The sequence below is a fragment of the Pimephales promelas genome, chromosome 13 (genome assembly GCF_988280905.1).
Source record: "Pimephales promelas chromosome 13, fPimPro1.hap1.1, whole genome shotgun sequence".
Classification (NCBI taxonomy): Eukaryota; Metazoa; Chordata; class Actinopteri; order Cypriniformes; family Leuciscidae; genus Pimephales; species Pimephales promelas.
In genome coordinates this window covers 10,596,691-10,610,864 of record NC_142781.1, presented here as the reverse complement: position 1 = coordinate 10,610,864, position 14,174 = coordinate 10,596,691, and the positions used below count along the sequence as shown (strand labels likewise).

The following is a 14,174-nucleotide window of genomic DNA, read 5'->3' as shown; positions in this document are numbered from 1 at the left end:
GTACTAAAAACAGAAGTTTTCGCGTTTTTCAGGATAGACAACAAACTCGTTAAAACGATCCCCGTTCACACCTCACACAGACCAGCGAAAAAGACAAAAAATGCTGCATTATTCATGACAGGCCACTAGTTGGCGATGTAAAGAAACTTAACATGTAATATGCACTACATCACCGTTTTAATACATTCATATTTTGTAGTTAACATGGAGATGATAATAATATTGTTTTCAAAAAATTGCTCATTGAAATTTTGTTTGAGTTTTCAGGCCCTCAAAACGCCACTTTCATGTAAAGGAACGGCCAAGACGCATTAAGTGTGTAAACGGCCCCTTAATCTCATCCTGTTCCAAACCCATGATGATATTTTTAATAGAATCACATCTTTTGGTGTCAAAAACAAAATATTTTGGAGGTATTTTCTCCTCCCTCTTGCCAAGATCACAAAAATGAATACATTCTGAATGGAAAACCAACAACAAACCTCCATTTTTTACATGGACACAAACGTTAGTTATAGAAAAACCTCAAACAAAACTCCTTTCTATTATACTTCGGGGCTGGCTCATTTTATCTGGTTCAAGAACACTGGCACACATGCGCAAATAAACACTGAAAAAGAATTATAAAGCTTTTTTCCTTTTTGTAAAATAGGTAAACGGTCATCATTACGCTTAGCTGACCATAATGATTATTGATCAATTAACAACAACAGCATCTGAACAAATCAAAATGTGGAACTGGGATGTATTTCCAAACAACAAATAAGATGAAAAAAGAAGGCCTGTTACAATGAAGAAAGAAAAAAAACACTGATTCCTGAACAATTGATTAGCAATTTACTAAACTGGCTAGCACAGAATCAATCGAAAAGCAATGAAAGTGAACTAAACCAAAGCAAACGCAGTGAAGAAATTTGATGCCATGGAAGTTACATTTAAAGATTATGTAATTTTCCAACGTTAAAACACTGACCAATTCCAGTTGATTGCAAAGACAATTATAAGCCATTGGTAAACAGGAGCGTTTGGGAAACGTGATTGCTAAGGGAAGCATCGCTGTAATGCTCATACTTTGTAGTCGTAGTAAATGAGCTCATAAATAATCTTCAAAGCGATCACACTTTGGATTCTAAGCTGGTAGACAATGCAATATGGGTAAAAACATCCCATAGACTGAAGGAGTGATCCGAGCCAACAGGGAACATGAACTGAGCATTAGCTTGGTGGCTGCTATGAAACAAGCTAGTAAGCTAAATCAACATTTAGCAACACAAGTCATCCAGCTTTTATAAATTTAGAAATAAAAGCTGGATGACCTGTGTTGCTGAATGGCATGCAGTTCAGTTTAAAACATTGTATGGTGGAGAAAATGTTGTAAAAAGCTCTCCCTGATTATGCTGTTAGCCACTTAGCATTGTCTATGAGGCATGATAAAAGCATGGTGGTAAATCAAGAAAACAAAAGAGATTGAAACAATAGACTAACCGTGTTGAGCTATATAACAATCAAATGTTTTCTGTTGATCACCAACAGTTGCTTACCTGTCAAATAATAACATTAAAGCGTCTTTATGGTTACGTTTTCCACTTCTTTATAGTGGAAAAATATTCATAGATTATTAAAATGTTCTTCACACTAACCAAAAGAAAAATACTTTGGTCATTAGTGATGATATCTTTTACACGAGTAACCCACACTAACTTTTTCTCCAAAAAATGTCAAAACATAGCTTTTTTTTTTAAATTATGCATTTTGATAGTAAGGTACAAAAGCGGTAAAGGGCCAACTTTTAGGAAAATGTGTTTTATTCTGGGGTGACAAGTGACTGAAAAAACAGGATTGATAGAACAAAATCATTGTGAAAATAAAGTTTTTTTAGGTGACCTTACAAAAGTCAAGTGTACACAATGAAATCATGGGTCAAAAATGGAAAGTTTTGCGGTGTTAACAATGTTAACAGGAATAAACAGGCTAGTGTAGAAAACACCATCTCAGACATTTGCTGAGTTTTGATTGGGTGTTTCTTTAGCCCCTTTCACACAGCGAGTATCCCAGGAAATGTGGGAAATTGCCAGAACGCCTTCAGTGTGAACGCAAACACGACCTGGGATTGACCGGGTTGGGGACCTAGTAACATTGCCGTAATCAGTCCCGGAACGCGCGCTGTGTGAACAAAAGCCAGGACCAATGCCGTAAAAGGTGTGTCATAGTGATGACGCTCGTGCCATCGCGCGACTCTGTTGCTCTTAGAAGAAAGTTTGTGTTCGTCATCAACAAAGAAAGGACGAACAAATACCTGTAAACTGGAGCGAAGCAGAGACCAGGAGCTCCTCACTATCCGTACTGAAGCTGAGATCGTTCACCAGCTTTGTGGGACGGTATGCGCGTGTACATGTTTTCGACGCGTCCGTTATACGTCTCATCCTGACGTCATGTGTCTTCCCGGGATTTTTACGGTTTGTGTGTGAACGCACTCACAGATCCCGGCAAATCACTTGCAGTGTGAATGAACCGAAATCAAACAATCCCGGGACAAATGCTGGGTCATATTATCCGTGTATTTTCTGGAATCTCTGTGTGAAAGGGGCTTTAAAGTCAGTCTGTACATCAACACATTTTTTTTTAAACAACAATTTTATTTGTCAAAAATTGTCACACAAGTTTGAACAACATTTCCATTTTCCATTACAACAACAATAAAAAAGGAATAAAAAAAACAAAGAAGAAAATGTACAAAAAACAAACAAACAAAAAACAGCGATAACATAGGCTAATTGTCTAGTATATTGTCTCAATGTCCATCAATTCCACGAAGCAGTCACCATCTAGACTCTCCAAAAAGTTATAAAACACTTTCCAAATGGACCAAAATATATCTGGCTTGTTTTTCAAAAAGTAGGTAATCTTTTCTAAGGCAAGATGTGAGGTCATCCCCTTTATCCATTGAGACACGCCAGGACTTTCTTCTTTTTTCCAAGTATATGCTATTACACGTTTAGCTTCTAACAAACAAAGAATTAACAATAATCTTTCATGTTTGGTGATTTTAAAATTCAGAGGACAAACATGCAATATACACAGCTTTGGATCCAAAAGAATTGCTTTTCTAATGATTTGGCTTATAGTATTAAGTATTTTAACCCAAAAGCAATTAACTTTAGTGCATTCCCACATACAGTGGAATAAAGTTCCCTTTTCTTGTTTACAGTAGCACATATCAGGAAAATTTGGGTTAAAGTGATGTAACTTACTTAACACATTTTCTAAACGCATAACTATTTTAATATGTGACATTGATACATTTTCTATAGCAATAACAGTAAATTATGCATTATTTAATTAGGCTACACAAAACTAATAAACTAGAAGTGCATGTTGCGAATTAATATTGTACAGTATTTATTTGTGTAATCACACTAACAAAAAAAATTACCACATTATTATTGCCCAGAACCAGATATAATTCAACACACCCAGAATCCAAAATCAACACTCAGTGAAAGTGCAAGGCAAGCTCACCAGTCGGCCAAAAACTTTGTGAGAACGATCTAACACTCTGAACGCACCTATAGCAGTTAAGAATACCTTTGTCAGAAATATATAAAGACATGAAGACTACGATTAAAACAGCAATCATTAACAATATATCTATTCTAAAGTATATTAGGGCTACTTCATGCCTTTCAGCTAAATTTAAAGATTAAAAAAAAAAATCATAAAATACTTTTTTTTTTTTTTTAATCAAACCAATGCATTGGTCTATATAGAAAGTCTTAACATGATGTAATGCTCATAAGCAGCAATTTCATAATTGGCCCTCAAACCTTTCATTAATCTTAAATTAGAATGAGCCAACTTTGGGTTTTAATTTGTGCAGTGTGAAGTATGAATGTAAATCCCTACTGTTAAGAGGCGATACAAACAAACACACCACACGGATTTCTTTTTGCAACAACGTAGACTTTTATTTGTGAAAAAGTACAATACCTTGTCCTTACAAATAAGCGTATGAAAGAACTGAAAGAACATTGCAAGGCCATAGGAGGCGTTTCACAGGAGTGAATCTGTGCCGTGACGAGTGTTCCCGGGGCGGCAGCTTTACCGTTACACCAATCCACAGTCAACACAGACCATCAAGACAAAACACGGAGTAAGAAAAGTTCGCACAGGTTTCAAAAATGAACAAAATCACTCTCCAGCCCCAATAAAGCATCATTCGCTTGAAACTTAAATCAATCTTTTATCGTCATTACACATTCACATCCTCAAAGTCAGGTCAACGGAAACGAGTTGACCCGCCGTTTTAATCGCATTCGAAAAGCATCCCAGCATATAACAGGAAAACCAAGCTGTCGTAAGCAAATAAAAGTTTCAATATTGTTGTCTCTATATATATATACACATGGTAAAACAAGCCTAAATGAACGGCCAGCACTGGTCTGTCTCCTCAGAGCACGAATCAAAGCATGCTGGGAATACTAGCTATTCCACTCCTAACAACACCCATAATTAATGCCCGACGGCGGAGCAAAACGATGGTGTTTACACTAATCTCAGCCTGATTTGGTTAAATTACAGCTGCATTAGTGAGCTCGAATCATCCGGATGAGCTAGCCATGCCCTCCGCTGTCAGATTAGTCATTAGTTCACGTCCACTCAATGCATCTCCACCTACATCTACGCCTTCAGCTCTGTACAATATGGTGGATCGGTCTCCAATAGACCAACTGTACCCCTGGAATATAATTACATGCCTCTTTATTGATTTACAAAAGAAAGAAAAAAGAAGGAAAAAAAAGCAAAGCGTCACTGTCTTTCAGGTCAAAACATAAGGATACGGATTTACAAAGCATGTGCACCAAATCACACAAACACATTGAATCACATTGAGGTTTTTGTTTGTGTATGACATCTTTTTTTGCAGTGTACGGAAGGGCAGAGAGAGAGAGAGAGAGAGAGCACAGGGAGTTTGTGGAAGAACAGAGCTGCCCCCTTGTGGAGAGCCGTGTTGCACATGGGCAGGAGCCGAGGGGACGTTCACCTCCTGAGAACGAGACGGGCCGCTTCTACCTGCTGAGTCTCAGCTTGATGGAGTTCTTGACCACTGCGATGGGGTTGGACGGGAGGATCTGGACGTCCGACAGGTCGGTGTGGGAAATCCTCTGTGGAACATTATAAAGGATAGATTGTACGTCAAACTGTGTGAATGGGCCTTTACACTGATTCCAATCCATGAACAAGAACCATAAAGATAACTATATTAGGGTGCTTTCACAACTGTAGTCCGGACCAAGTGCGAAAAATTATACTTTGTAGCATTTTCAGGGTTTTTGGTTCGTTTTCACACCACACGGATTGCTCTGGTCCGAATCAGTTGATGAAACGAACCAAAATATAGTCACGTGACAACATTCACAATACTCGTTGGCCAGATACGTCTTGAACATATTTCCATAACTGCACTTCTATAGGGGGTTATCACGGTTCCGGGTTTCATGGGCGGGATTTGTCAAATTTGTGCATGTCCACTTCCGACGCAGTTCAACAATGGCTGAAACGAAGGCTATATATGTCACTGCTCTGTTCCACTTTGTAAATCTAAACAACAACGCCAACCCTACTTAAGTTTTCATGGATTCCCGACTGTAATGAGTATAAGAAAGAAGTGGATTAAAACTCTAAAATAAAACAAGGTAGCACGTTTGTTTGCTGCCGGCACTTTAGTGAATCAGACTAATTTACGAGGGATCAAGCGTGCCGCACAAGCCCTCAAAAGTGAAGCCAAAACGTCTCGATCGCCCCCCTGTGACCGGTCCAAGTATAGCTCATAACCCCCGCCTCCCCATGTTATTGAATGGGACGCGAGACCAACTAAACAATTACACTTCACGTATCCTTTTTCCAAAGATAGTTTCTGTCATTTACTGTAGTTTATATCACGCTGATGTAATTTCAAGTGTTCGTTTTTAAAATAAGTTTGTTTTTAGTTAGTTATGTGATGCTAAAAATCATGATTGACAGCTGTGAATGACAGGTTCTCTGTGCGAGGTAGTCACTGAAGCACCAGCGGACTTTTTTAAATAATGTTGATTATGTGGTTAGTAGTTGTATTTACCTTATTTTAACGAGGTACTGCAATCAGCAGACATCATTGGAGAGGAACGAGCACAGACAGAGGTCACATAATGTGCTCGCGTTTGATTCAGCGGAAATGAGGGCGCGGCCTTGATTTCGCGGCTTCGCGGCACACACAAGTGCGCAGACTCAAGTTCCAAGATGTCAGCGTCATATCGAGACACTGGCGGCTTCAGTTCACTCTGATGGAAAAGAGTGAAGGGGAGTCGTCCATCTTTTTTTACAAGTCTATGCCAGGGATGCCTTATAAATAAACTTAGTGTAGTCCGTCATCAGTTCGCCAGCAAGATTGGTGATTCAACGGAAGTGGCAGTGCACAAAGATCACTGAATCCGGAAGTCCTACATATCAGCGTGATAATCCCCTATTGGTCAGAATTAACGTGCAGGAAAATTCCAACAGAACCCCTGGTAGTTAACACAGAGGAGCAAAATCCGGCTGACATGCGGAGAATTTACTCAATGTATTTTCAGAATCAGCACGAGCTTTATCCTTTCGCAAATCATAAACAACAAAGTATAGACGCGATGTAATAAGAGATTCACTGTGCAGCGCGGACAACTTCAGTGTTTATGATGAGAGTTTTAGTGAGAGTGCAGAATGAGGTAAGTCAGTCATGACTTAAAGGGAGCACTATAGACACTTTTACAGCCCACGTGATCAAATAGTTGCACGCGCATTTTGGCAACGGAAGTGGTGTTGTTTCCCACTGGCTCTTATCGTGTTAGCAACTCTGAAAGTTTATCAAAACGGTTTCCTAGCGTCAAAATGTCTGGTTGTTGCGTTTACGGTTCCACTAATCGATATTTCACCAAGGTTTTATAGGATTCCGACAGGATCACGGCAGTTTCAGAAGAACAGCCGGCGCCTGTGGCTGCAGGCGATTAAATATCACTATTTAACCCTTGTGCTGCATTAGATTTAACACCGTTGAGTGCATTAAGGACCAAAAATGGCCACATATTAAACATTGCCTAAAATATTATATATTATTATTATTTTCCACTTTTACCAAGTTAAATCTTTTAACCAGCATCAGTCCTCATCATAACTACCAAAAATGTATTCAATTTCAGGATTTTAACCCTTTAATTACCAGTTTTGTTTGCGAAACCATCGATTTGTATAAGAGGAAAAAACACAAAAATTCAATTATTTTCAATAAACTAAATGCAAAGAGAAAACTTTAGATTTGGATTATCACAGTCCCACTTTGCAAAAAATCCCACTTAGCGCGTTAGAGACCAAAAATGGCCACCTATTAAACATTGCCTATTGCCTAAAATAAGGTGCATTTCCACCCATAGGGAATAAATATGTAGTGACGTCATCTGGTGGAATACACTATATAATGCAAATATAATGCTTTTGCTTCTAAATGAAAGGATGTTTGTGCAAAAATCATGTTTCATGTATTACTGACAGCCTCAGATTTAAACAACGTTTTAATGGGTTTCAATGGGCCATTTTTGGTCTTTATGGTGCTGAGTGTTACTATTTGATCTACACAGTGTGTGTTATACATATTTTGCAAAATGGGATCACATTTTTTACATGTATCCAAAAAGTCACAATTTTGCCAAATTTCATACCATTTGCATTAAAACAGCCAAAATGGTCAAAGAAATTAAACTGCAAAAGACCAAAAATGTCCCTAATGCAGCATAAGGGTTAATCATAACAACTTCAATAACAACAATAACAACTTAAAATGTAAGGACAAGGATAACTGTAGGTCTGGGTGAAGAATAAGACTAATGGGCTGTTTACACCTGGCCACTTCATACGTTTTCTCAGATCGGATAGCTATCTTATTTTTTAAAACGATTCCATTTACACTTGGTCACATAAATGTGTTTTTGCGAAACGGATAGAAATCTGATCTTCAATTCACGCGCTATATGCAGGTTTAATGAAGTGCACGTCAGCGAAAGCAACAGATATGAGCCGAATTTTATTGATCATCGGCTAATTTCAAAATCAGCAAAGATAGAAATAATAGAGAGCGGCAACAGCCCTGGTAAGATCATTTTGTTTCTTTACTTTTAATGAAGATGGTAGTGTTAAGCGTCTGCGACTTACTTTCACTTTGATTTGCGATAGATTGCGCGCGTTGACTTGAATAGGCACTCAGCTGCTCATCTGAGGTGATGCATGTCGCAGTAGTGTCATATCTGACTAAAATAACATAGCCTATTTATAACACGCTCACACATTTGTTTATCATTTTTGGGAGTAGTAAAATCTAAATACGTGGTTTCAACAACCAGATGCATTTGCACACGTCCAGTTTCGTCTGGAATGCGGCCCAGACCACCTCCTGAAGTGGTTTGAGCGATCAGATTCAAATCCGTCTCAAATGCGTTTCGGGGGGGTATTTACACCTGGTCTTTTCGCGATCAGATAGCTATCCGATCACAGAAAACGCATGAAGTGGCCAGGTGTAAACGGCCCCTAAATGAGGGAAGAATGATGGAAAAGAATAAATGTAGGGAAAAATGAAGGAAAACCAATGTAGGTCTGGGTAATATGGTTGATTATAAGCCTCATACATTGTTGTCTTGTGTCCTCGTCTTTGACTAAACGCTGGTGTACACGCTCGGTTTCTCAACTAAATGCGCTTTTATATCTCGCCACTGTATATTTGGCCATCTGCTAACGTCTTCGATCCACTCCACTATAGTACACGGATCTGGTAGCCGGATAACATTTGATAAAGTTAACTTTTTTTAGTCTGTGTTCCTTAATCCGCTCGCGTAGATTTACACACTGCTGATTCTCGCCATACTTCCATTGCCAATATGCTCACGCATACGGAGCCACGTCATCATTGTGTACAAACAGTAAAAGGGTCTATTGAAAATCTAAATAATAGTTTTGTTTTACTACGGCAGCTGGTTTAGTCCAAAAACACAGGACTTTGGCAGTTGGGGTCTGTCCGAGGTCTGATCACGTTCTCACCACAAACGAACCGCTCCAGCGTTTGTTTGAAAGCGCACCATTTAGTCCGCTTTTGGTGCGATTGCTACCCTTCACACGTGCCTAAACGAAACCTCACCAAGGGGGGAAAACGAACCCTAGTACGATTCAACCGAACTAAATGAGGCAGGTGTGAAAGCTCCCTTAGTGTCCACACCAATGCACAATATCAATGTTTATTCGAAGCACACACTGCAGTTTTGTCGTTTGTCGCTTTAAACGCTCGAGCTCTTTAAAGTGGGATGGATTCTAATGTTTTTATTGTTCATCAGCTGGAAAAAAATTGTTCTGAAAGTGATTCCGTCGATATTGTTTCTCTGTCATCATCATAGTTGTGGTGTAGACTCTGCTGTTCGTTTATATTTAGATCGATCTTTAGAACTATAGCTTTATGGTCATCAAGTAATCTCATCTCTTAAATGTTTCTGTTTGAACTAGCCGTGGCTTCAACAAGATGACTAGTTTTACGTTGCATTGTCCTGGAAAATCGAAATGAAATCTCATCGCTCCAAAATAGTTTGTCAACCTTAACAAGAATATGACTTAACTGCCTAAATAACAGATAAAAGAGTCCCTTAGTATTTTGTAGATTGCCTTCCATAACTGAACATACATTAATCCACTATAGTGGATACAATTCATTTGTTCATTGAGCATTTTGAAATACCCTTAGTCTCTCTTAGTTACCCTTTATTTTAAGGTGACAACTACGTTGTACTTGTTTAAATAAGTACCGAGTAAAATAAAATACATGTACTCAGGGCTCCAGACTGCGACCAAATGGTCGCATTTTGCGACCAAAAATTGAGAGTGTGCGACTGAATTTTACATCCAGTCGCACATGTGCGACCAGTAAATTTGCCACACGTTAAACGCATGGTAAAGCGTGGAAGAGGCGCGTCAATGAATCTGTGACAAGAATAGCGCGCGTAAACGTTTGTGGGAAGGAGACGGAAAAAAAATATCACAAACTGATGTGCGTCTGAGCAATCAGCGATCTATCGACTCTTTAGTCGTTACCTAGCAACGAATGCAAACAAAATGAAAGTGGAACGAAAATACGCCACTCAGCTGCAGCAGCGATCTTAACCATTGACAAAATAAAGCCCCGAACTTGCCAGTCGCGGGCCGATCTCGCTCACGCAACACTGTTACTAGGAGAGCCAGTGAAGAAATCCATTGAATTCGCCTCAGAATTAATAACATCAACACCACGAGATCCAGTGAGAAACACTCCGATTCGGCGCAGAGTTCTGTTATAAACCATATCAGATCAAACAGCGCTGACGTGGAAACCAGGAAAAACACTTATAGAAGGCTTTCAGTCCACAAATCAGCCTAACAGAACCATGAATTTAGGCAAGTTAACTCTTACCATAAATATGATAATGTGTAAGTAGCCTAGTACACATCCTTTCCCAGCACTTCAATAATATCATATATAAATGTTTTATTTTTTTTGTATTTTTATGTGATTGCTACCATACCAACACATTTTTTGTTCATCCTTTAAAGATTGTCCTTAAACGAACAATTTTAAGATGTTGGAAAACTCTTATTTAAACACTTAAAATAATAAAAATAATAATACCATTGTAAACAGTAGGATGTTTATTAGCTATTTTCACTCCATATACATATTTTCACTACTTTTATTAATTAATATTAAGACATTATAAATGATAAAAACTAAAGTTAATTTCATCTACACCCTAAATTAAGCTTAGTGATTTATTGTCAGCCCCAGTGCTACCAGATTTTTTTTTTTTTTTTTTTTTTTTTTTTATAGAACTGTGAGTTCTCATTTGAGGTGATGCTGCCCTCAACTTTGGGTCTGGAGCCCTGTGAAGTTAAAATAAAACAGCATATCATAATGTTAAGTCTATTTATTATTAAATAATTTGTCAGTATTACAGTTATTTTGTGGAAAATTTGAATAATTGCATTGCAAGCTTATTTAAGGTGTGCCCCTAAATTTTTTGCTTGCGCTCCTAAAATTTTCAGTCAGGGGCAACAGTGCTCCTAGTAAAAAAAGTTAGTCTGGAGCCCTGTGTACTTACTACATGTAGTTATGGTTAGGTTTAATTTTGCACAATTTACTGTTATTACTATAGAAAGTACTATTACTGCAGTAACGTGTAACTACGTCACTTTAAAATAAAGTGTTCTATTCAGCAAAATTATTTGGAATGAACTTCATACTCAATTACATACCAAAGCCTATGTTAAGTTCTTCAAACATCTCAAATACTGATGTAATCATTTTTCAGAGAACTTATTATTGTAGTATGTGACTTTAAAATCTCTTAAAATTGACCTGTCTTTTGCTTGCCTACAAATCACAATTAGCTAACTAGCGTTAAATTAAAAATAATTAAAGTCTCTTAAGCTCACCTAGGCTGCATTTATTTATTTATTTAAAAATACAGTAAAACAGTAATTTATTACAATGTAAAATAACTATTTTCTATTTTAGCATTTTAAAATGTAATTTAAAGCTGAGTTTTCAGCATCATTACTCCAGTCTTCTGTCACATGATCCTTCAGATATCCATCTAATTTGCTTCAAGAAACATTTATGATTATCAATGTTGAACAGTTGTGCTGCTTATTTTTTTTTTGATGAATAGAAAGTTTCTGTCACTTCTTATAAATTTAATACATCCTTGCAGAATAAGTTTTTTTTTGTTTGTTTGTTTTTTTGTCGTAATGACCCCAAACTTATAAATGTTAGAGTACATCATGGATATTAATGCCTAAACTTTTTTGCATGTTTTGTTATTAAAACTGTTTTGTTTTTGATTGGCTGGTGCTTTGTGGAGAATTAAGTTTTCAGTGAGAACAAATAAATGACTCAATTCGTGGACATGGTGGAAGGATTATTATTTATGTAATAAATCAACTGAACACATTCTAACCTGGGAAAGCGGTATCTTCTCTGCAGTTTCCACCACCTGAAAATGACAGGAAATAACATCAGCATTTAAGTTCTCATGTATTCGCTCCATTTATGATTATAACTAGCATCCCCTGTTTTTATGATTAGTTTACCGTTAATTCTGTCTCCGTTTTCAATTCACCATCTGAAGGAACCACTTCAACGCTCTGCATAAGAAAGAAAATCAAATATAACACCCTGAGCAACAAACACCAAAGATTAGATAAGCTGCCTCTTCATTGGAGATATAAGCAAACCGCCTTTCGTTTTAGCCTTTTAGTATGAGCAAACCGCCTTTACCGCTGTATCCGCAGCCACATGGTCACCAGCTTCACCTGACTTTGCTTCTGGGGTTGAGAACTGGAAGAGTAGGAGTTAATTAGGCTTTTCAGATCACTTTACATATAACGTTTATGGATGATTCTTGAATGGGGGCATTTGTGACAACACTATCGACAAAAACAGATAAATCGTACACATTAATTTACCGTTATTTTGTTCTTATTTTGAAGCATTTAAGACATGTGAAAGAGCATTGGATAATGTGTAGAATATAAAACGATTAACTTAACGCTGAAAATGAAACAGTGTAAAGTTCTTAAAATAACATGTAAAAAGGGCTCAATAAGCATTGACTTACATCCTCTACTTTGGCTTTCTTGGCCGTCTCATTCTCGAGGGGAGAGGCAGGTCTCTTGCTGGCAGGGCTAGCAGATAAACATGGACTAGGATGAGGGTCCTGTTGGACACTGTCCACTTTGGCTTTCTTCTCCAAATCTTGCTGAAGGGGTGAGGCAGGCCTCTTCAGTGCAGCTGCCCCCTTACGCGGGGCGTTGCTGCTGGAGGTCCCAACATTATCAGGTTTAGATCCATCCCCTGCTATGATCAATATAAAAACAAATCAGTAGCAATATTAAAAACTTTATCCAAAAAGTGTAAAGTCTGTCATCATTTACTCTCCCTCATGTTGTTCCAAACCCACATGAATTTTTTTTTTTCAGAGGAGTGCAAAAGCAAAAATTTTGAAGAATGTTCAAGCTGCTCTTTTCTATAGTTATATTTAAGTCATTTTCCATTTGGTATGTCACACAGGTTTGATTTCTGTCCTATGAAAATATAGGTGAAGTAAACTTAATCATGGATTACTTTTATGGAGCTTCAAAAAAAAAAGGAGAAGGCAGCAGGAACATTCTTCAAAACATATCCTTTTGTGTTCTATGGAATAAAGCAAGTCATACGGGTTTGGAACGATGATGAAGAAAATGGGCCTGAGCATGCGTACGCACAATTTACAAAGAAATAGAGGAACAACAAATAAGCAAAAAATAACTAATATGGTTTAAATTCTTCTTAAATACATTACATCATATAGAGTTAAAGAGTAAGAAAAGCTGCATTTTAGCTTCAGCTGTGAGATTTCTCTGAATAAACGAGAAAAAAGAGGTCTGAATAAAAGGTGTTTATAAAGGGGGAGAATGGATCAAGGATCGGGCGAGAGTGCGTCTGCAAACAGCAGCCCTTATATGTAAGGAAAGCCCTTATATGGAGATGGTTTGGGCATGTCTTATGCAAATGACTAACTCATGGGCCGCTCATTTAGATATGTAAACTGTCATATGTAAACTGTATGATATAGTGTACCAAAATTAGTTCTGTTTGGTGGCTTATTGCACTTAAACAGCCAAATAAAAACAAAGTCAGTTTTGGAATGCAGTTAAGAAAGAATAATGCAGTTAAGATAAAAAAAATACATTTATGAAAAAAAATGCATGTCTAATAGTAAATTGAATGCTGAATAACTTTTGTAACTTGAGTAGGGCTGCAACTAACGATTATTTTGATAATCGATTAATCGGACGATTATTTTTTCGATTAATCGATTAATCGGATAAAAAAATTTATTTCATTTTTTGTTTATTACAACTAAATAAAACCCTAAAACCCTAAAAACCACACTCTTTTGTGTGTTAAACAATCTACTTAATACAGACAACTTTATTATAAAGAAAAACAACAAATAAAAAAAAATATATATGACCATAACCTATGACAAAAATGCTATTGTAAACTAGATGTTTACTAGAAAAACTTAGCCTAAAAATATCACAAGTGCACAATAATT

At 37.3% G+C, this 14,174-nt stretch overlaps 1 protein-coding gene across 2 annotated transcripts in view; it reads right to left on the bottom strand.

Annotated features, from left to right (window-relative positions):
• Positions 1-3,939: 3,939 nt before the first annotated feature.
• The window catches only part of papola (poly(A) polymerase alpha), a 30,626-nt gene continuing 20,391 nt past the window's right edge, over positions 3,940-14,174 (bottom strand). Inside the window, exons 19-23 of one of the 2 annotated variants that reach the window (XM_039692053.2) lie at positions 12,693-12,931; positions 12,353-12,412; positions 12,166-12,219; positions 12,033-12,068; positions 3,940-5,162 (exon numbers count right to left, since the gene is read on the bottom strand). In XM_039692053.2, the coding sequence (XP_039547987.1) occupies positions 5,067-5,162; positions 12,033-12,068; positions 12,166-12,219; positions 12,353-12,412; positions 12,693-12,931 (485 nt within the window). In that variant the 3' untranslated portion in view covers positions 3,940-5,066. The remainder of the gene's footprint in view (positions 5,163-12,032; positions 12,069-12,165; positions 12,220-12,352; positions 12,413-12,692; positions 12,932-14,174) is intronic. The other variant, XM_039692054.2, reaches the window with a different exon arrangement.